At 45.8% G+C, this 23,597-nt stretch overlaps 1 protein-coding gene across 1 annotated transcript in view; it reads left to right on the plus strand.

The window, feature by feature from the left end:
* The window catches only part of LOC144826522 (uncharacterized), a 592,534-nt gene that overhangs the window by 439,916 nt on the left and 129,021 nt on the right, over positions 1-23,597 (plus strand). The window contains exons 8-9 of the mRNA XM_078684945.1: positions 15,182-15,410; positions 21,428-21,542. Of these exons, the coding sequence (XP_078541071.1) occupies positions 15,182-15,410; positions 21,428-21,542 (344 nt within the window). The remainder of the gene's footprint in view (positions 1-15,181; positions 15,411-21,427; positions 21,543-23,597) is intronic.

A 23,597-nucleotide genomic window follows, 5' to 3' on the forward strand; every position in this document is an offset into this window, starting at 1 on the left:
TGCCGGTCTTACGCAAGCAGATTTCACCACCGAGGGTCGCTGGGGAATGCGCTTTCGATAGCCTGGTCAAGGACATTTGTTTATGCCTTTCCCCCCATCCCTCTGATTCCGCGGCTCATCAGGAAGATCAAGGTGGAGCCGTGCAGGATGATCTTGATAGCCCCTGCTTGGCCGAGACAATTCTGGTACACGGAACTCCATCTGTTGTCGCAAGTTCCTCCTCTTCCTTTGAGGACTATACCAGATCTCCTCACAATGTCCGAAGGACAAGTTTGGCACCCAGATCCACAGTCATTACACCTGACAGCATTGCTCCTGAGCTGCGAGAGTTTATGAATCTCCCCATCTCATGCGAAATTAGGGAGGTTCTCTCCCAGGCAAGGGCTCCTTCAACGAACAGGACTTACCGTCTTAAATGGAAGAGATTTTGTTCCTGGTGTAGGAGAGAAAAAATTGACCCCTTTGCTTCCAAGCCTCATCAACTCCTACCTTATCTGCTGTCCCTGGCTAAGTCGGGACTAGCCCATTCGTCAATTAAGGTGCATTTGGCGGCCATTTCAAGATACAGGAGGTCTGGACCTTCCTTATGGTCTACCAGGATTGTCAAACAGTTTCTTAAGGGCTTGTTCAGAGTCTATCCACCAGTGAGGCCTCCACCTCCTACTTGGCATCTAAATCTAGTCCTTTCTCAGCTCATGAAAGGCCCATTCGAACCAATTCATCGCTCTGACATAAAGTTCCTTTCATGGAAATTGGCTCTCCTCCTCGCTCTCACATCGGCTAGACGTGTTGGAGAGTTGCAGGCCTTTACTATCCAGGAGCCTTTCCTACAATTTAAAAGGAACACTGTAATCTTGAGAACTAACCCTAGGTTTATGCCCTAGGTACCCTCGAACTTCCACTTGAACGAGCCGGTTATTTTGAAAGCGTTCTTTCCTCAACCGGCTACACCAGCGGAAAAGACACTACATTCTTTGGATGTACAACGGTGCTTAAAATTCTACTTAGATCACACTAAGGGATTTCGGAGGTCCTCTCAATTGTTTGTTGCCTTTGGTGGTCCAAGCAAAGGTCTCCCGCTATCCAAACAGGGGATATCAAGATGGATCACAAGTGCCATTCTGCATTGCCACACTGCGGCAGGGAAACCTCTGACTGGCAGGATTCGTGCACATTCCACAAGATCAGTGGCATCGTCAACGGCCCTCTTTGCGGGGGTACAGATTAAAGACAATTGCAGAGCTGCTACCTGGAGCAGCGTTCACACCTTTACTAAGCATTACTGCTTGGAGTCCTTACAGCAAGAGGATGCAGCAGTGGGCCAGGCTGTCCTGAGGAACCTTTTCCAATAATTAGTGAGCTTTCCTTTCCTATCCCACCTTCCGTTGTTACACATTTTGTATCTTTATCTCATGTTGGCTATTGCAATGTATTTATGACACAACATGTGTTTTTTTTATTGCTAACTGCTTGTTACTCTGATACAAAAGCATGGGAATCTATGAAAGTTCCAATACTGGGGCAAGAAAACAAGTTACTTACCAGTAACTTTGGTTCCCCAGTATTGGTAACTTTCATAGATTCCCATGCGCCCACCCACCTCCCCAGGGAAAGCTCGGCCTACAGCAGATGTGGTGACTGTTACACAACGGCTATGAAGATCTGAGGCTCTGAGGTTCCTTCAGGAGGGTTCTATGGGGTGAGGCTCTTCTGATTGGCCGATGCCTAAGTTTGGTCTCTTTTACAAAAAGAGGGTGATATGCTACAAAAGGAAATGAGGCCTAGACCTTTTTTCTTTCTCTTTTGTACCTACTGCTATGGTATTTTTGTCACCGAGACTCCCATTCCGACGACGGGGAAGGATACAAAAGCATGGGAATCTATGAAAGTTACCAATACTGGGGAACCAAAGTTACAGGTGAGTAACTTGTTTTCTTAGTCAAGCAGCCAGTATTTTTGCGAAGGATCTTGGCTTCTGTATTAAGCAACATGATGGGTCGATAGGAGTTACAACTTTCTGTCGGTTTACCTTGTTTGTATATAACCACTATAGAAGCCAGTCTCTGATCATACGACAACTCTCCCTTATGGTAGCTCTCCAGATTCATGTTCCTCAAGTAAGGTGTTAGCTGTGATGCCGTTAATTTAAAGAATTTGATTGGGAGGCCGTTGGGGCCTATCACCTTCCCCGATTGCATACTATGGATTGCAGTACGTAGTTCCACCTCTGTTAACTCGTCGTATAGCGAGTCCCGGCCTTGTGGGGATAGGGTTAATAGTGGGATGTCTTTCGTGAGTCCTCCCTTGTGGTCTTAGTTGCAGATGCATAAAGATGCTCAAAATGGTCCCCGAAGGCTTCCGCCATTTCTTGGGGATTCCTGAGGGTTTTATCTCCATTTACTTTCAGTGCAGGTACCCAGCGCTGGATCTGTTCACTTTTTCTAAACAGGCCAAGAGTGTACCTGCTCTATTCCCCATTTCATATATTTTATGTTGTGATGCTTTGAGTTGGATTCTGGTTGCCTCAGCAAGTAGTGATTTGTAATTGAGCCGCTTATTGCCTAGGGCCATTCTATATGAGTCATCTGGGTTGTCAATAATCTGTCCCTCCCTGTCCATAATTTCTTGCTCAAGGGTTTCAATTATGGCTCTTTGTTCTCTTCTATGCACAACTGTGAATGAGAGTGCCTGGCCTGTTAATGCTGTTTTAAAAGCCTCCCATACTGTTTGCGCCGATTCAGTGGACTCTTTGTTATCTTTGAAATAGGTTTCTGTATATTGTATGATTTCCTTGCTAAAATTGGGGATGGTAAGGTACCATGGGTTTAATGTGATATTTGTTCGTGTAAAGTACGAGTCTGAAACTAATCTGGCCAATACCGGAAAATGATCAGAGATGCATTTTGCCAGACAACGAGCTTCCCTGAAATTGTGTACTTAGTTTGATAGTGTCAAAATATTCTCTATGCGGGACAGGCTGTCATGGGCCCCTGAGTGAAATGTATATTGTGATGCTTGAGGGTTAAATAACGCCAGACAAGCGCTACGAGGCCTCAGGGTAGCAACACGCTCTACAAAACCTTTTCATTTCACATCCATCAGACCCAATGCGACAAGAAAGACCACTAGGATTGTGTTCTCGCGTGTTTGTCCTCTTGGCGGGTGCCGGTCTATTTGGTCTTGTGGTGTCAGGTCAAAACTTCCCCGAGCACCATGGTTCCTGTCGGTAAGTCTAGGATTATTTTACTCAGTTCAGCTTTGGCTACCTATTGGAGTGCCAAAGGCATATATACAGACAGTAGGTTGATATAATTTCCCTCTCATAGCGCATCTACTACGGCAAATCTGCCCTGCACGTCAGCCCAGGTCTTCTGTATTATGAGGGGGAGACCTCTGCGGACCATTATGCCCGTCCCCCTGGAGCCGACGTAAATCAATTTATATCCTCTGTACATAGCTATGCAGGTGTTGCCAACCAAATGAGTTTCCTGTAGGAATACTATGTCGGTGGCTTGCCATCATATAAACTGGAGCACTATCCCTCGCTTGAGTTTATCACCCAGTCCGTTTACATTCCAGGTGAGAAATTTGAATGCAGTCTCACCTACGGTTTCTGGCGTGTGTTGTAGGGTCTAATTATGTGTGGACACCAGCCTAGCCCACTCGGGTTCATGACGTTTGGCATCCCAGGCTTGAATAGTCTCATTACGTTGCGGGTGTTGCCTTGCTGCAAGGCCTATTTAGTTATCTGCATTCTTTGGAACAGAAAATGTAGTTGCACATCTATAATTCCTCTTCTCACTTCTTTGCTGACTGTAGCTTAAGTAAGCTAAAAACTAGCCCCTCTCCCTTGAGATAACAAATTCCCCATCCCTGCATGACGGTTTACAAACTACCTGCCTCCTCAACATTGCAGAGTGCCTGTTGCCATCCCTCAAAATACAAAGGTTATGGACACACCGGTCTCTCTCCCGCCCTACAGACTTCAGGCATCTTAAATGCATAGCATAGTACCAACCCTTCCAATTAATATCTGAACATTAGCAGTTTTGCACCCTGCTACCTGCCATAGTTGCTGTCCGATTCGAATTTTAAGGGACATACTCTATCCCTCCTGCACTGTAGGCAAGTAAATTTGCCCTTTAAGTCTCTGTCTGACTAATAGTGGACGATGTGATCTTGTGATCGACCCCTCCCAGTCCCGGGAGTCTTAGTGTGCATTCTGTGCTGTGGTCGCGTTGCCTTCCTTTGAGCTTGTTCCTTTTGGATAGTCTTGCACTTTTGCTGGTGGCTTCACTTCTGTTTCAGACGATGTCCATCCAATGTGTACTTTCCTTCTTGTTTCCACCCATCCAACCATCCCCCGCTTCTTCAGGGCTTAAAAAGAACCATGTTTTACCTTCTGCTTCCACTCTCAGTTTCGCTGGGAATAACATGGCATATTTAAGGTCTTTTTTTCTTAGTGCTTTCTTGACATCCAGGAAGCTTTGTCTTAGTTTCTGTACTTTAATTGTGAAGTCTGGAAAGAATGTTACGTTGATGTTCTCATAGATGATGGTTGGGGCACCACAAGCCGTTTGCAAGATAACGCCTCTATCTCAGAAACTGAAGACTTGAGCAAGTATAGGTCTAGGAGGGGTCCCATATTTTGGCCTCCCACTTGTGTCTCCATGAGCCCTTTAGAAAGAGAAATAGTTAGTCCCCGTGGTTGTAGGTATTTAATAATGAGTTCTTTCACAAATAGGTCTGTTGCCGGTCCCTCTGCATGTTCTGGCACTCCTAGGATTTCGATATTATTTTGTCTCTCTCTGCCCTCATAGTCCTCTAGTTGGGCTTCCATGAGTTTACTTTTGGTTTGTAAATCACTAACTTGTTGCTTTTGGCAGGTTACGCTCATAGAGAGGGATTGCGTTGCGGCTTCCACATCCTTAACTCTGGCATCCATCTTTTGTAGATCTGCCCTGACCAGGGTGACCTCAGTCATGACTGAATCTATCCGTGACTCCAGCGAGGTGTCCACATTGGTAATTGCCACCATTATATCTTGGAGGGTGACATCAGCTTGGTCTGAAGCTGATTGTGTCTCTAGCTGACCTGTATTTGGTACAGTCTCTTGCACTTGTGCCCGCTTTTGCCATGTGTATTTGTGCATTTTTGCTGTAGTGCTGCCGGCTACTTTTCCCCCCTGCCATCTTCTCAATTGTAAGCATTACTTTAGTGCTGTAGGTTCCCCCTGGTTAGTCCCCGCTGCCTGTTCTGGGGCTCTTCTGCCTCTTGGGTTTCCCCGGAACGGTTCCTCTTTTGTGAGCTACTTTCCCGCGTGGTGAGTGAGAGTATTTCCTTGCTATTTCACTCTGCACAGCTATAGGGGAGATGTACTCACTGTTTACTCACTATCCGCTTTTGGTGCTACAGTGTTTACAGGGCTCGACAAATCCGAAAAATGGTACTAGTCCTGCAGGTCTGGTACCATGGAAAATCCCCTCGACCTGACTGCAACCCACTTGACCTCCGTCTCTGAAAACGGAGCAAAAGTGACAAGATAACAAGATTTAAAGCCATCTTTATTGCTCATTCCCTTTGTGAGCAATAAAATGCCTTTAAATCGTGTTATCTTGTCACTTTTGCTCTGTTTTCAAAGACATAGGACAAAAGTTAGTTTGACTTCCTACTCGCCAGAAAGGGCGAGTAGGACCTAAAAATAGCTCGTCCTCATCCATTCTCACTCGCAAATGCGAGCGGGCGAGTGGATTTGTCGAGCCCTGGTTTACTTCCTTTCCCAGTGTTTCCCAGACCCAGCGCTGTCTGTGGTGCTTTTTCTTCTTTTCTGGCCAACCAATGTCTCAATTGGGCCAGTATCTCTCAATCACCCTACTTTACTGGCAGTATCACTCAGTGGTGTTGTTCCCTCACGACGAGTGTTAAATGCTGCATGCAGCTGCCCCATTGTCACGCCACTCGCCTCAAACCACGGCCCAATCCAGCCAGCAGCTTCGCCATTAGAGTCACTTCGACCACTTCTTTGACCTGCGCCTCTCCGTTCCTCCCCGGGGGCCAAGGGTCACTACTTCACAATCATTTTCTGAAGAACGCCTCCAGTCTCGCATAGGCAGCTGGATGAGTCGCCTTCGCAACAAAGGTAACCAAGCAAAAGGTGGTGTGCTCAGCTAATAGATTCCAGAGCCTTTAGAGGCGTTTAGTTGGATGATGTGGCGGATATTATAGGATTTTGGGAGTGAGACTACTGAGCTACATTAGTGTGTGGCCTTTTCCTTCCTTGGCCGGCCACACCCCCTCCTTGCTTCCAGTTTTTAAATGAAAAGTAGCAGGGATTAAGTGCCAATATGAGTACAAAAAAATGAATTGGAAAATCACCGGATAAGCTTTAGTAGCAGATGTATCAAACACAGTTTGAAATTATCATGAGAATGCCATTGAATACAGTCAAGTCAAATGCTTGTAGAGGCAAAAATAGTAAACTCTGGTGGGTCAGTAATGGCAACCGTTGGTGTAGACAGGCATGGGAAATGCTGATGGAAGGAGGCTTCGGAGAAGCTTTTGGAAGCAGTCCTTGCAATTACTGATGGAGTTAGCCATTGTAAACACTAATAGGCTGATGGAAGAAGAGGAGCCTTGTGCCATTTTCTTCGGTTGTGCACATTGCGAAAGAGCTGTGTCCTGTGGTACAGTGAGATAGCACTCCTAAATTTAATCTGAAAACCTGACTCTTCGAATATATCCATATGGACTACAGCCCTACACACCTGACCCAGCACCTTGATACCCTCATGGTGATAAGTGCTCGCCACAACTCGACATAACATAATCTGTAGTTTCCCATTGGTCACGTGTGACAGAGTCCAGCTCTTTGCTTCTCCCCAAACTTTGAATGTGTGTCCTGGTATTCAAGTAAGACTTCTTAGAAACCAGTGTCAAGTCATGCTGACAGATCACCAAAATTAGTGCTTTAAGTCTCTCATCTCACTGAAGGACAAACAGGACAAACAACTTTTCTTGTACCTGAACCCAAATTAGCAGGATGCTCATACTTGGTGGTCGGCCAGACCGATTTTATGCTAGTTAGAAGCTGGATTGTGATCATCCTTAGCCGGCCAATTATCCTCTTATATATTTACTCAAAACATGCAAATATAAATTGGTCACATATTTGGGCAGTCACTTTATGTTGTCTGAGAAGGGCCCCCATGCAGTAAAGTAAGTTGAACAAAACGCAGGGGCAAAGGCGTTTGTCACCCTTTTACAATTTTTCCTTCATTATGAGCATGGTCCTCTTCCAAAAAGATCAGACTTGGAAAGAACTAGGAAACTTATTAGATAATGGTATGTTGAGAGAAAGACAGCAAAGTGTCCAGGAGGTAAATTAAGGGTATTGTCAAGGTCCTTTGTAATAGTAGAGTTAATTACCCTTAGTGAGTCTTTTGCCTGGTCTTCCCATGTCCAAAAGTGCCAACTTAGGCTGGAGCATTATACAAGTGGCATTCTGAGGGCTGTTAAGGGCTCTAGATTTAACCCAGTAACACCATCATTACAAATCAACAACCTGCAGGCACTGGGGGGTTTATACTGTGGAGAACTCTGGGGGCATGATAACGTAAAAGACTTAGAAAAGGCTGAGAATCGTTTTCCACGACTCCTCACCAACTTGCCAGTTAACATCCGCTTGTTCCCCTGGGGCTAGACCTGGAAACCAGATATCTTGCTCATAGGGTAAGTCTTAGACCTCTGATGTATTGGAGGAAGATTTGGTTCTCCGCCGAGCTCGCGCCCTTAAGGATGGGCAAAGATGACATTTTCAAGCGGTATGGAGTCAATAAGATTCCTCGATTAGAGTACATCAAACGTAGCTTAATTGAGATCGGATGTGAGAACCTTTGGTTACATACAGAATCTGCTTGTATGGCATCTAAGCCCATGCTACAAGGGATGTATTGGAGACACCTAGACGAAGGACTTCATAGTCTTTTAGAGTTGAAGGATGCTCACTCACTGGAAGGGTACATGGATGTTATCGAAGCCCTGGCTGCTAGAACTTTGTATATAGAATTTTGATTGTGGACCCTACCACTTCGGCCGTTTACGGCGAAATGGCTGCATTCCCTTACCAAGTTGGAGTTGAGCTGCACATTTTGACCTGGGACTAGGGAAACCTTAGATCATATATTGTTCTCCTTCCCTCAGTATCATGTACACAGGTGGGCTTGGATTTTGCCGTTATGTTGTAACATGGGGGTTTGGGGCCCTAGATCCACATTAAGAATATTAAGATCCACTACAGCCCACTCAATAGTCTTTGCCATCTCCCAGTTTTTACTATATATGTGGAGGCATAGACTGAAATGTGTTGCTTCCCCACCAGCAGATTAGGTTGGGGGACTTGTATTTTTCTCCTTTGTGTAATATGTGAGTGGCTGATATTGTATGAGTAAGTAAAAGAAACAACTCTCTTGGGTGAATTGTTAGTTGTACAAAAATCCCTATTTCGTTATCTCATACTTTCAAACTCATCCACATACACTACAAAACCCCCAGACCCTACTAGTCAATCAACACATATATGATGAGAATGGCAAAGAAATACATAAAAAGGTTATTTTATTTGAAATTCAATTTCTATATCAAATTTTTCAGACAAAAGCACTTCAAGTACATGAAGAATAACATTAAAAACAGTACATCAATATAAAAAAACACAATATAAAAGAACTAGGAGAGACCGCAAAAATTCAGTGTAAACAAATATTCACATCAATAGTAAAGTTGTTTCCTATGGAATTTATCTGCTCATGTGTGTTGGAGTCTACAGCCCTCTATATTCTATTAGACCCCCACACATTCCTTGGATACAACCCAATACTGTAAACAAAATGCGTTGACGCGTTTCGGTAGTGTTATTCTTATTGCGACCACCTTCTTCAAGACGAAATATGGTATACAGTCTCCCTTGAAAAAGTCCCTATAAATATAAAAAGTTGTATATAAATATAACACATTCCAAATAACATGTAAAAATTGTTAATTTAACTATACTATACATCATATATTCTCATAACATAAAGGGGAAACCCATCCACACCCATGTATTTCTGTGCCTACAACCCATAGACCCATAGACACCGGGGATATCCATGTCACAAATTCATTTATCATTGGAGTCCCAGATCCCAATAAACATCTCAGTCAGAGCTAATTAAAAACATTTACCAAAAACACAAACATTTTCATGCATAATGCATGTAATTGGCCACCAGGGTCTGTCCCTTCGCACACAACCCTCTCACATTCATGACACTCGAGCTCGTGATCACACCCGACCCACCTGAATGTTTCACTTGGGTGGACCTGATTATTCAGTATCCTCCGCTTGTGGTAGGCAGGGCTCTGTTTGGCTCCAAACACCAGCTATATAGTTTCTATTCTATAATGGAATATAGCAACATTAGTTTCCACCCTATAGGTCCTATTCTATATATATTGGAGTTCGTTGCTCCCTTTTAATTATTTAGACCTACCCTTGGTGGGAATCCTGCGTTTATTTTTTCAATTCTTGTGATTATCTTCACCTTCTTAATCCTATGTGGCAGTGCTGCATAATTAGGTAAGGATCATCAAGATCATAAGTGAGATTGTCTAACATTATACATAGTTACCCCATCCCCACTGTACATGTGGTGCCCATGAGAACACTCACCGTTATATTTCTGAAGATCTGCCAACTGCTATGGAAACTCGCGCTGATTCCACAATTATATTATTTTCATGCAGGTGTTATTCCCAAATACCTTCATGGGAGGTCAGGCCTATGGATGACCAATGTAATAATTAAAACCATCGCCCCCCCCAAAGAGAAGACCAAAACGTGATCTGATATCCCAGCATTCTATTTAATCAATTGTCACATGTCTAACAGTTTGTAAAATGCATGCGGCATGGCCAACAACTTCATTAAATTTGTCCTAATAGTGACCCTGATTTGAGGCATGACGTTGGTCATATATGCCTAAGGCCTCATTTATATAAGATCATTTACTCTTTTAAAAAGTAGCTATATGCTTGCTTAATATAGGCTTGGTGCAATACGACAAAAGCAGGAGGCTTGATTACTTATTTATAGTCCCAGACAAAGATACGTTTTCTGCCCTCGCTATTAGATAGCCGCCACCATATTCTTCTGCTGTTATGTCATGGCGCTCAGGCCAATATGCCGTACATAGCGTGCTGATGGTATCAAATCGCGGCCATGTGGTGCAATTTTGAAGATGCCTCTAAGATTTCCCTGTGCTCTTAAATAAATAGAGACCCTGGGGAGAAGGTGAAGTTCTACTCTCACGACTAAATGGTAACCCAAAATTCATTCCACTGTTACATTCTGGCATTAATAAATGCGTGACGAGTGTAACATGCTAGAAGAAGTGGAAACACGTGCCAAACGCATTCTCATAACCGATATTCTACTAGGCAGGGGGCCTCCTTCCCACCCTCTTTGCGATACCCAGTGTGTCCCAGGTCTAACACGACCACATCGCGAATCCCGGCACCCGTGGTTGACTTACCGCGTGCTTGTGTGAGCGTCAGAATATGTGGGTACTACCTCACCAACAGTTGAAGGGCCCTCTGTCCCTGGGTTTCCAATTTTATAGTACAGTCAGCATCTCTAATGCTCTGCACCTGGGACTGTTCCACGGTGTTTCCTCCTACCATTACATCATCACGTCCAGATATGATACCTCCTACCATTACATCATCACGTCCAGATGATCATACGAACACTCCTCTCGCGAAGTGTTTCCACCACTGGCCGCAGGAGCTTCGTAAAGCACCATGGGGCCGACGATAGGCCGAAGGGGAGTGCTTGAAACTCGAAGACCTCCCCGTCCCATAGGAATTGAAGAAAACGCCGGTGAGGCGGGAAGATCGGCACCCTGAGGTACGCATCCTTTAAGTCCAGGCGAACCATCCAATCCCCCTGGAGGAGAATGTCGCGCAGTAGATGGATTCCCTCCATCTTGAAATGGCGGTAGACTAGCCATTCGTTGAAATCTCGTAGGTTTATAACCGGGCGAAACCCTTTGTCCTTCTTCTGGACCAGAAAAAGGTTGCTCAGGAACCCCGAAGGGTGAAGGCGCGTCCTGCAGATCGCGCCCTTCCTGAGGAGTTCCGACACCTCGCTGTCGATCAGGCTCCTGTCCTCTGTGGAGAAAACCAACGGGAGAGGGCGAGCTCTCTGATGGGGAGTACCGTAAAACTCTATTCGGAAGCCCCTGGCAGTCTGGAGAACCCAAGGGTCTGAAGAGATTTTGCACCAGTTGTGGAGATGATCCCGTAACCTCCCCCCCAGTGCGGACGAGGAAAAAAGGGTAACACTCACCGGATGGGCCTCCCGGTGCATTGGCTCCGCCATGATAGCCTCTGCCGCGCCCTTTGCCAGCTCCTCGACTGGGGTAGAAATTTCCCTGGCGGCCGTCGTTCCAGCCGTTATTACGACGCTGCTGGTTCTTGTTATTAGGGCCTTGCTGGTACTGGCGGCCGGAGGAGCGGCCCCGTCCTCTTCCGGCCCCTACAAAAACCCGTCCGGGAAAAATCTTTTTGATGGGCGTCTGCGCTCTGTCTAAAGCAGAAAAAGTAGTGACGTACTTATTCAGCTCTTTTATGAAGGGTTCGCCGAACAACTTGCCCTGTGCAATAGGCCCTGCTTCCGAAGTGGCCAGATCTCCGAGCTTAGGGTCTATCTTGATGAGGAGAGACCTCCTCCACTCCGCCGCCAACGCACAATTCGCATTGCCCAGGAAGCATAGGGCTCGCTGTGCCCAACCTGCTACGACCTCCGTGGACATCGCCGTCCCCGATTCCTTGGCCCTCTCGGCTAACTGGATGATCTGGGTCACGGGGCCCACGGCGTCCAGGAGCTTATCCTGGCAGTTGCGCCAGGAACGATCTATGCCCTTCCTAGGGTCCTTCATGAATTTTGCGAAGAACGCATAGAGCTATTAATCATTGTCTGGGGTGGCCGCCACTCTGCCCTCCAGCTTCGGACGAGGGCATTCGCCCCGCATGCGGGTTCTGACCTCTTTCTCTAGAGGTTGACGCACTTTACCAGCCACGTACGCTGCAACTTTGGGATCAGGGGTCCACTCCGACGATCTCGGGTGGTAGATTTTCGTCGGGTGAAACATATCGGGGGTCTTGTCATCCCCTTCCAGGGACCCCGAAGACTGAGATGCCGGGCGCCAGGGCCGCCCCGCGTATTCATCGTCATCCTCCGAGGAAACATCATCCTCGGTAACACCCTCTCCCTCCATGGGGAAACCATCCTCTTGGTCGGTATCCGGAGCGACCTCATCGCCATCCTCTCCGGGGTAGAACCCCTCCCGGCAGGGTACATGTTTGAGCGTCCGCGCACTTTTACGAAAGGAGTCCCTCAAGCGATCAAACTCCTCCAGGTGCCCCGCGTGACGCGTAGCTGACTTCTTCCCTCCCCTTTGCGCACCTTTGGATCCGCGGTCAACAGGTACTGCGTTACCAAACCCCCCTGTGATGCTTTGGGTGAGGGCATCCACTCTCTCCTGCTGGGGCGCCAGCACAGTGTCCAGAGCCTGTGAGAGAGCGCGACCAACCGCCAGTGGCAAGGTTTGGGAGCAGCATAATTCATCCGCCTCCTGTATAGGGGGGTTCGACTGCTCAGCAGAGTGCATTGTATGAGGGTGAGAGCACTAACACCTTACACCTAAAAACCACAAGGTAGCCCCCTCGTCGGTGCTCTGACAGTCTAGCTGTACCTGAAAACCGCCACTAGATGGCGTCGCGCGCACTGCGTGTTAGAAGCACCCAGCCGGTGTCAATAGCGAGGGTTGGTGAGGCCGGGAAACACACTGCCTCAGCGCGCCGCCGACAAAGGAAAAAAGCCGCGAGCGCAGCCTTCCCCTGACGTTGGCGCCCCACAGAGCCGAGGGAGCGCGAGAGGCGCCCCGCACAGTCCGCGATAAATTGGCAGTGACGGCGCAAGCAGCGCCTGTCGCACGTCGAGTCTGCCGAAGGCTAAACCCAGGGAAATCGCCCCGCAGAAAACAAGCACTATTGCACAGGCAACAAATAATCCACAATAATCACGAAAACAGTACGTCAGAAAGGAAAAATAGTGTGACTTATCTGACGAACAGAGAAGAAAGAGGAAGAGGAAGGGACGTCACGGCTAGTTATACAATGGACGGCAGCATCATTGGCTGGCGGTTACTATGGACATTGTGCCCCATGTGCTCATGGGAGTTGTAGTTCTGTTAATATGTGCTGATTGTTTTTTTCTTTGAATTGCTGTTATAATAAAGAGAAGAAAGGACTGCATAATCCTCGCCTCCGTCCTGACATAGAATTGAAACTTTCCGTTACGTTAGCTAGGAAATTTTTCATTTTATAGTATAGTCAGCATCTCTAATGCTCTGCACCTGGGACTGTTCCACGGTGTTTTCCTCCTACCATTACATCATCACGTCCAGATATGTTACGCGGCTTAAGCTTCCCTGCCTCTCACTCCGGAGCCATTCTAAAAGCGGCAACGGCGCGAGCTCTATTTTAAAGGGGCAATGTCATATTTCTTATGGAGTATGGACCCCCCATGCTTGTACTCCATCGTGTAGAAGCCAATGTGTGTTTCTTTATGTTCCAAATGACTCCGAGCAAACGTGGGCTCTAAATATTTCCTACTCTATACCAGCTCCAACATTTATATTAGGGTTTGTTTGCTTACGATAAAACATACAGAGAGGATCCAATCTCGATAGTGTGTCCCCCGTTAATGGCTCCACTCTTTATGCTTTGGGAGGCAAACTCACTCCTCCATTATGCAAACTTTGTTATTCTAAATAGGGTAAGAGAATATTTAAAAAGAGGGAGTTGTTACCCACTATTCACGCTGTACTAGAACTATAATTGATAGATAAATCTTTATAGTGATGCTTATAGGGCAGAAAAGGTCCTAAGGATATACTTATGATCCCTGTACCCATGTTTACATCCCACCATTGTGATTTGGAAACTAGGGGAATAGCGGAGCTGGTTATGTTTGAACGGCCGGACGGACAGACAACAACACAGACCCCCACATTGCCCCTCACCCCAAACCACTTTCGTCCCCTAAACCAAATGTCAACACCAGTGATAGGTGTGCCATACAGGGTATTTTTGTTGGGTATATTAACCCTCTGTAATGCGCATCCAGTCTTCCTAGGAACTCAATCCCTTTTTGATGGTATTCAGAATGGAAATATACCATTGTGGACCCTACCACTTCGGCCATTTACGACGAAATGGCAGCATTCCCATACCAAGTTGGAGTTGAGCTGCACATTTTGACCTGGGACTAGGGAAACCTTATAGCATATATTGTTCTCTGTCCCTCAGTATCATGTATACAGGTGGGCTTCGATTTTGCCGTTATGTTGTAACATAAGAATATTAAGATCCACTACAGCCCACTCAATAGTCTTTGCCATCTCCCAGTTTTTACTATATATGTGGAGGCATAGACTGAAATGTGTTGCTTCCCCACCAGCAGATTAGGTTGGGGGACTTGTATGAGTGACAATTTGGTTTTATAAGGGATTTGGGTATCGGCTAATGCATGTTCTTATCTATTTTATCATTGCTAGATCATGATATATTGAGACCCACCAACTGTTACTGTAGGAATTATGTTTTCGTAGTAGGGACTGCGTTGTTTTTACTAACATGAATGTTTTTCATCTTCTCATTTATTTTTTTGTCTCCTGGATTAGTATGACTGATTGCTTCCCATCTGATGCAATTTCCTTTACAGGGCTTTTAAAATATGTCTTGAGATGTTTTTAATGTTTAGTTGTGAATTATGACTTGTGCTTTTATAGCTAATTGCTGAAATAAAGAAATTGATTGGTAGAGTAATGCCATTACAAAACTTTCCAGGGCTTAGCATAGTGCTTAGGTAGAGTATACATTATTTTGTTAGGAAATCAAAGGTGGCATAAAAATATTTAGGTCTTGTGTCTGAACTGAGGTTTTTTTTAGCTAAAGAAATAATTTTTACTTTGCTATATAACTGCAAGCTTGTTTCTCATCATGAGAGCTATTGGGCCAAAAACCTGTGCTTTATTTTGTGAAAAAAAATTCTGCATGTCCTTTTAATCTCTCCAAGGTGCAAAACAACAGCTGACCTAACCATGCTGCGAAAGCACCCTTACATTGCACAGTGTGACAAGTGCAGTGCCCGCATTGGTGCCACCTTTCATCCCTCCATGCTGCACCACTATTCCACTGTTGTTGGCCACCTTGACCTTCGAGGAGTGGCACCCATCGATCTGGTTCTCCAGGACTGCATCTTTGTTGTGAGCTGCTTGAGTTGCTCACAGGAAGGTCCAGTGCAGGTAATTGTTATTGTTTTAAACAGCAGATAGTGTCATATGATTATTTTTTGTTCATAGCCTTAAGCTCTGAGTGCAGCAGCCTGCCGCTTTGGCTCGGTTATCTCACTCTAATGCTCGGTTTGTGCTATAATGAAATGTAAACAATACATCACAACACATATGGTTTAAGGGTGATGAAGCATACTCATAACTGCTATTCTTGTTTGTTTTCAGCTGAGTTAATTATACATTAATTTGCAATGTTTGCGTTACAAATGTTTGAAAATAGTTTGTTCCTAGACATATAGTCCCTGGGAGTATTTTTGAGATCCTATTGGACTTCAAATGCCCTCCACTGAGAAAAGGTTTGGCCCCATTCTATCCCATTCCCTATGACCACTCCCAAGTCTGTTGGCAATATTTAATGTATCCAGGCAAGAACTACTTTCAAACGTTTGTAGAAATAACCATTTAAACATCAACTGCAAATGAACATATTACAGGGATATTTTCTACAAAACAGTTATGGGCTGCTTAAAAAATACGAGATATATATAGACCTCTATATTCACTGAAAAAGCAAAGTTTACAGAGACGTTATAATTAGGCTGACATTTCACTTGTACAAAACCAGAGAAATTCAGCAGTTATACTTAGCTAAGCTAACTATAACTCACGCTTTCACAATGCACTGCCTATGACCTCACATATTACGCCACTCATGACCTGGTCAGTGACATCACTGATGACATCAGTGATGACGACTCAAATTACATCACTGATGGCATCTCTGACAGCATCATCCAGTAACTATGACAGTTTTTAAATAGTTTGGGAATGTCAAATATATATATACCATAGTGTATTGTGAATCAGTGAGTGTATGAGTGCCTGCATGAATGATTTAGTGGTTGTGTGACTGATTGTATAAGTGGGTGATTAGGTGTCTCAGTGAATATATGGGAGATTGACTGGTTGTATGGATGTCTTTGTCAGTAGGTCAGTCAGTGTAGAAGTTGCTGAATTGGTGTGTGAGTGGGTATGTGAGTTGCTGTATGGCTGGGTGATTGGTTGTCTGAGTACCTGTATAAGTGTCTGTGTGGATGAGTGAGTGGGTGAGACAGAGGCTGTAAGGGTTAGTGAGTGCGCCTGTCAGGGGCTGTATGGGTGAGTAAGTGTGTGTATGGTTGTGTCAGTGACAGAGTACATGTGTCAGTGGTATATGGGCTAGTAACTACATATGTAAAAGCAGAGGCGGCTCCTCCATTAGGGCGGAGGAGAGTCGCCTCACTGCTTTTTTGCAGTGCAAGAAGCAGAAACATAAAATGGTATTTTAAATACCATTTTATGTTTCTGCTTCTCGCACTGCGTAAAAGCAGAATGGTATGCTTGGTTAGGGGTGGGCGGGTCGGGGAGGAGTGGCTTGCCCAATGTTATTGGTCCTGACTGTTTGCTCGGCCTTCTGGGCCGACAACCCAACCAGTCATGCGTACTCTGGATTAGGGAAAATGGCCTCCCTACAGTCGCTTGGCTGGGCGCCGTCTGCACCAATCACAACACTGTCATTGCAGTGTTGTTGTTGGCTTAGAGTAGGGGAGGGAGGATGCCTGCTTCCTGCTCCTGACGGAGGCAGGAGGGCAGGAAAGCAGCGGGAAAAAGCGGATATGGGACCCTGCCAATAGCGGAGGCTGCGCGGGACCCGGCAAGGTACGTTTTTTTCTTTCAACCCTCACACTGCTTGAACGCCCCACCCCATGCTTCCACCACATCTGTGAGTCATGCGAACCGCGACTGTGTGAAAGGCAGTATAGGTGATTGCTGGGGTATATGAGTGACTGTATGAGTGAGTAAGTGAATGTGAGAATGGCTGTATGGGTGAGGGTGTTCTTATGTCAGTGACTGTATAGGTGAGTGAGTATGTGTTAGTATCTGTATGAATACAGTATCTGTATGAATACACAAGTAGGGGTGTATAACTGGTGAGTAAGTGGCTGTGTGATTGATTCTATGGGTGAGTGAGTAGGTGTGAAACTAGCTTTATGGGTGACTGACAATGTGTGAGCGGCTGTATGGGTGTATGAGTGGATATAACAGTGGCTGTATTAGTGAGTGAGTTAGATTAGGAGTGGTTGTATGGATGAGTGAGTGGATGTGTGTGTGTAAACTGATGAATCAGTAAGTGGGTGTGTAAGTACTGGTATGGGTGTGTCAATGATTTTGGGAATGGTCGTATTTAATTTGGAGTGGTTGTATGGTATATTGGGGTGTGAGTGATGCCATTTGAGATGTAATCAGTGATGTCACTGACCATGTCATGGGTGTTGTAAAATATGAGGTCATAAGCAGTGCATTGTGGGGGCGCGATATATAGTTGAATTTCTCTGGTTTTCAGCCTAACTATAACATCTATGTAACCTTTTTTTTCTTCAGTTAATTTTCTAAGTTTAAAACAAATTCAGTTTCCTAACTATAACGTCCCTGTAAGCTTTGTTTCTTTCACTGAATTTATATGTTTTTTTAACTAGTAGTTTTGTTTGCAATGTGCTGGGGAAAGGGGGGTGAGCCTCCGACCAGCTGTCAGGAATCCCGCTCTGTAGGACTTACAGGAGGCACCAGGAGGGCTTCTGGGACCCCAAGGTCTCTCAGGAGTAAGGTGGACTTCATCCCCCAGCCACGACGAGCAGCGTTTGCAGAGTGGTGGATAAGAAGGCATGGCCTCCGAAGACCTCTTAGCTACCCTGCTGTGAGGGGCTCATTGGAGATAACAGGAGGGGTAATTGGCCCCCGAAGACATCCTTGGGGGCCCACTACCCCTCCTATTACCTGCAGTAAGTACCACGCAGCAGGATTGCTGAGTACTGGTAGGAGGCCATGGTCCTTTTCGCCACCATTCTGTAAAAACGCCTCCTGGCGCTCAACTAGTAGAGGTATGAAGTCCCCTTGGCTATTGAGGGTCCTTCGGGGCCAACTACCCCTCCTGTTACCTCCAGCAAAAACCACACAGTGGGTTTTCTTTGAGGTTTCCGGTGGCCATGCCCCCTTTCTCCACCACTCTGCAAATGCGCCTCCTGGGGCACTACTATTTGATGGTTGAAATTCCCTTGACTCTTGAGTGTCTTTGGGGGACAAACTAGCACTCCTGTTACCTCCAGCAAGGCCCACACAGCTAGATTGCTGAGAGTGGTCAGAGGCTATGCCCCCTAACTTCACCACTCTGCAAGCGCACCTCCTGGGGCGCTGCTGCTTGAGGGAAGAGGTCCACTTTAGTCCTGATTCCCTCAGGAGGCAAGGGTACCTCATCCATCGACCAGCAGAATGCCGAGAGGTAAGTTTGCGGGGTGGTGGAGAAAGGGAGCATGGTCTCCATCCACCTTTCAGAAATCCCACTGTGTGGAGCTTACTGTGGGGAACAGGAGTCCTTGTTGGCCCCTAAGCACGCTCAGTAGTGAAGGGGACTTCATCCCCCACCCAGCAGCATGCCAGGAGGTGCATTTGCAGAGTGTTTTTTTTCTATTCTTTTAGGAAGTGGGGCCTCAAATCCCCCCTGCCCCCCCCCTCCCTTCCCTGTATCATTTTGGGCCTAGGGGACCCCATCCCCCATGGCCTGGCTTTTTGGTTTTGTTTTTAAAAAGGAAGGGGTGCCGTGCAATGCCCCTCCCGGGCTGATTTCGGCACTTGGATCCCAACCCCCCGTGGCCTGGCCTTTCTTGCTATTTGTTTAAAGAGGGGAGCGGAGCAGCCCCCGTACCGGGCCATTTTCGGCCCCAGGTACCCCATCACCTGGGGCCTGCCACCTTAAAAAATAAAAATCACAAAAAAGGGGAGGGGTGAGGCCATTTTGGCCCCAGGTACCCCATCCACCAGGGCCTGGCCTGTAGTGTGGGTGCCCTGGTCCCATCCAGGGTACCCACATTTAAGATATTGGGGACCGTGGGTTGAGCCGCAAGGCCCCCGCGGTCCCTGCCGCCTCCCCGCCTCCTGTGTGTGTGCGCCCCGGGGAAGTGGCGGTCCCCGGCACAGGGAGGATCCCCGAGGTCCCCTCACTTAATTTTAATTATTCCCAGGGAGGTGCCGGTCCCTGGGGCAGAGGGGATCGGTGAGGACCCTCCACATAACGGCAATTAGTCCCGGGGAGGTGACGGTGTCCAGGGTTGTGGGCGGGCCCATTCATAATTAAAAGTGAGCCTGGAGAGGTGGCGGCCCGGGGCTTTAAGCCCAAGGAAAGGTCCCCTGTCTGCCCCCCTCCTATATTTATCATATGCCCCCGGGACCTGGTCCACCCAGGGTTTATTGTAAAGCAAACACGGGAGCCCGCGCTTGCTTTTTAAAAATAATGTGACCACAAATTTGCAATTACGCGATTTTGCTGCAATTAAAAAGAAAATAATGCTTTTATGCCGTAGCGGACTCCCAGGGTGACCCCAACACCATGGCTTGGGGTTTAGGGTATTCCTACCCTGCCCCCTTTTCTTTATTTTCACTTCTTTTGGGGGGGGGGGGAGACTCGGTGAAGCTGAGTCCCAAGTTGGCTGCCAACACTTCTAGTTGTTGGCAGGCAATCAGAGCTGCTGTGCAATTCACTGCACAAGCTCATCTATTTTTGCGGAGGCTTGGCAACCAGTGATATATCTATCTTTTTCTTAATAAATTTCTCTACAACTACTGAATGGATTTGCGCCAAATAACAGAAATCACAATCTGCTAGACAGCATCTACCTTTCTGCCACATTTGGTGTAATTTCATCCAGCAGTTAGGACTATAGGTTCGACAACACGATCCTATGGGAATTAACATTACAAATGCACCCTTATTTCGCACCCCTATTTCTCGGTCCCCACTGCCGGATCCCCCGCAAACTTTCCATGACACACAGAACCTACTCTGACTGTTTATTGGGAAAATGTCATGAAGATTGGTCAAATAAAACCAAAGGTATAGTCAAGTCGAAAAATAAATTTCCTATGGAAACTAGGTCTCTACTATACCTACCTACTGCCCAACGCCAGTAGGTAATATATATATCTATCTCACAAGAAAATAACCACTTAACCCAATGAATGGGTGCCTCCTCCGACGTGATAGTGGTCAAATCATGAATTAATATTACAACCAAATCCCAAAGGAATGGAGCAGTCACGGGTAAGTAGAAGATTGATTTAATACATTAGCCAGATGCATTTCATCTGGCAAGGGCTGCCTTTCTCAATAGCGATAATGTGTGCAAGAAATCACATGACATTGACTTTGAAATAGGAGCTCACGCACTCCCATTGGCTTTTATCCATGGGTGACAAAGACAAACCACTCTTCCTCCATGAGATTTTATTGCCAGCAAAGCTTCATTGCCGTATGAACAGTCCTGATATCTGCATCCGTCAGAGCACCTTTCACTTAAATAGCTTTCCGAACCTTAGTGGATAATGGCCACTGGGACAGTTTAAATATAGCATGCCGGCTCACAGTCGCATTCATTTCTCCACAAACATGATCTTCGTTAATTAGGCTGCACACTCCATCCCTCGTTATCACTGATGCCCTATTACTGTAAAATCCAGAAGACACTTACTTGGTAGCATGTGTCTTTCTATTTGGTAATGCCCCTTCTCAGCAGGAATTGCACTCTTCCTGGACTGCAGTGATTCTGGCAGTTTGAAAACATCACAAGCAAATGGCCGCTTAACTGCCGAACACCATTGAACGGGTGCCTGCGTCGTGATAGTGGTCAAGTCACACATTTATATTACAACCTAATCCTAAAGGAATCGCGCACTCACGGGTAAGTAGACGCTTCAGTTGTTTCATTAGCTAATATCTAAAGGATTTTACTCAACTAGGGCATCAGCGGTAACGAGATGCATTGTGTGCTTAATTTTTGTCTAAACATTTCTTGTCTGCAGAGACTAAGAGGACGTATGTAGTAACAATCCATTATCATTTGTGCACACCTTGAATTGGATATATATTTTTTATGCAGTCTATCTTTTTATATTTGTTCTCACTCACTGGTTCTGATGTCTTGTGTCTTTCTGTTTTCCAGAATCTCTCGTACGGGCAGAGCAGAGACATTCACTGTTTGCACTGTCATAGCAAACTGAGTATCCTTGCAGAAGCCACCCGTTTCCAGAAAATAAGTTTTCCTCGAAACACCATAGGTACAGTGTGGATCTGTTTTGCAGGATGAAAAGCAGGGGCTGCCAGTAGATGCACTGTTCTGTCACATTCAAGCTTCCCTCACCTCGAGTAGAGGTTTGGTAACCTCCGGGTCTTCAATATTTGACCTAACAGCTTGTCTGCCACATTCATCATGTATCAGTGGCGTTCATCCCACTCTCTAAAATGAAACAGCGTCATGTATTTTCCCCACCTGGGACCACAAATTCTGTGAAAAGTTGGCCAGTGGATGGACACAACCTCACTGACCACCATTTGTAAATGGGATTTATTAAAACATAACAAATTCTACTTGAAGATGCGCACATATGTGCAGACCCCCAGCCTGGAATGGTTCAAACACAATTTTAAGATGGCCGTCCAGATAGTGTGGCGGGCCGCGCACAAAGTGCCAAGGGGACTGAGGTGGAAAAGCAGATGCTAGGTGAGGGATGGGAAAGTGAGGTGTCAAGCAAAGGGTCATGGGGAAGGACGGAAGCAGAGAGAGATTGAGGGAGACAAAGTAGTCCCTCATAGTCTGCTGATTGAACATACACAATAATATAGAGGAAAGTCATCCTGTTAGAAAAAACTGTTAACGTATACTTTGGTCGTTTCATACTGCTGTTTGCCAATCAGAAATTAATATTACCCTTCATAAAAAGAGCTGTGGAGAGCATGTTTAGAGAATTTGTAGCATTATAGGACACATTAAGGGTATAAAATCTCTTTATCAATAATTGCTTTTGCGATTCGTAAAACAGAAAATTTTACCGATTCACTATTTCAGAATCGCAAAATGCAATGTATGTAGGTTTTGAAAAAAAATTTGCAAATCTACATATTCCTTAATAGCGAATCGCAAATTGCAATTCGCTATTAAGGAATACCTTCCCATTCATTCCTATTGGACTAGAGGCCCACAGGAATGAATAGCCCCTTCGATGCTCATGACGAGCTCAGCTCGTCATGAGGTACACCTCTCGTGTGCTCATGAAGAGCTCAGCTCGTCATGACCACACCCATTTACATTAGGGCCCAGCACAGCAGAAGAAAGTCTACAGCAGCCATGGTGATAGGATTGCAGTCACAATTTGCCAGTACCAAATAGGTACTTGCAAGTTGCGGATACTATCTCAAGGGTGCCAAAAGGACACCCTGTTTTACCCCTGACTTATGCATGTGTGCACATGTGGCGTACATACATGCCAAAAGGGCATGTATGTGCGCAACATGCCTCTTGGAAAAATGCTAAAAAGTGTATTTTTAAAGGAATTCTGTTGGTGGTAATTTGTGATTCCTTAAAGCCAGGTCACACATTTTTCTTGATACACCTGGCCCTGTGTCTGTTGTGCAGCAAGCAGAACTGGAATCCTCTTACGTCTCCCACACTTTAAATTAGTGCACTGTATTACATTAAGATCACTTCAGTCTACTGCTCTTGTAGGCGCTAGTACATCATGTAGACTATTTTATTGGTTTTAATTCATTTCAAAACAATACTACAATTCATTAATGGCAAATACATAGAGTACACGTGTAAGAACTATAAAATCCTATAAGTGGGGCTGGGTATGGATAGCCCGGAGTGGGATACTGTTGATGCTTTTTTACTCATCCTCTCCATTCGTAGATCACTTTTTTCTGATACAGCATAATATCAAATTCTCTTGTCCATTCACTCATAGCCGGAGAGTATCTTGCCACCAGTGTTACACAATGGGCCAGATGTATGACGCATTTTACCAGTAAAATGCATGTTCGAGGCATATGAGCTGCAGAATACATACTTGTGCATAGATCGCCATCTGGTGTTGGGCTTGGATGTTTGCAGTTTGTTGTTGTCTTGGAAGAAGTCTTTGTAGTCACGAGATAGGTGACTCCTCCCTTGGACGATAGTGCACATGGGCATCGACTCTATCCCCAGATTGTTTTTTTCCGCCATCCGGTTCGGATGTGACTTGCTGCGCTCTGGTTCGGTACAGTGTTTCCAAACCTCTTTCGATGCACAACCTATCACATTCGACAGTATTATTTCGTTTGCATGCCTGTCGATG

This window comes from Lissotriton helveticus, chromosome 3_2 (assembly GCF_964261635.1).
Source record: "Lissotriton helveticus chromosome 3_2, aLisHel1.1, whole genome shotgun sequence".
Classification (NCBI taxonomy): Eukaryota; Metazoa; Chordata; class Amphibia; order Caudata; family Salamandridae; genus Lissotriton; species Lissotriton helveticus.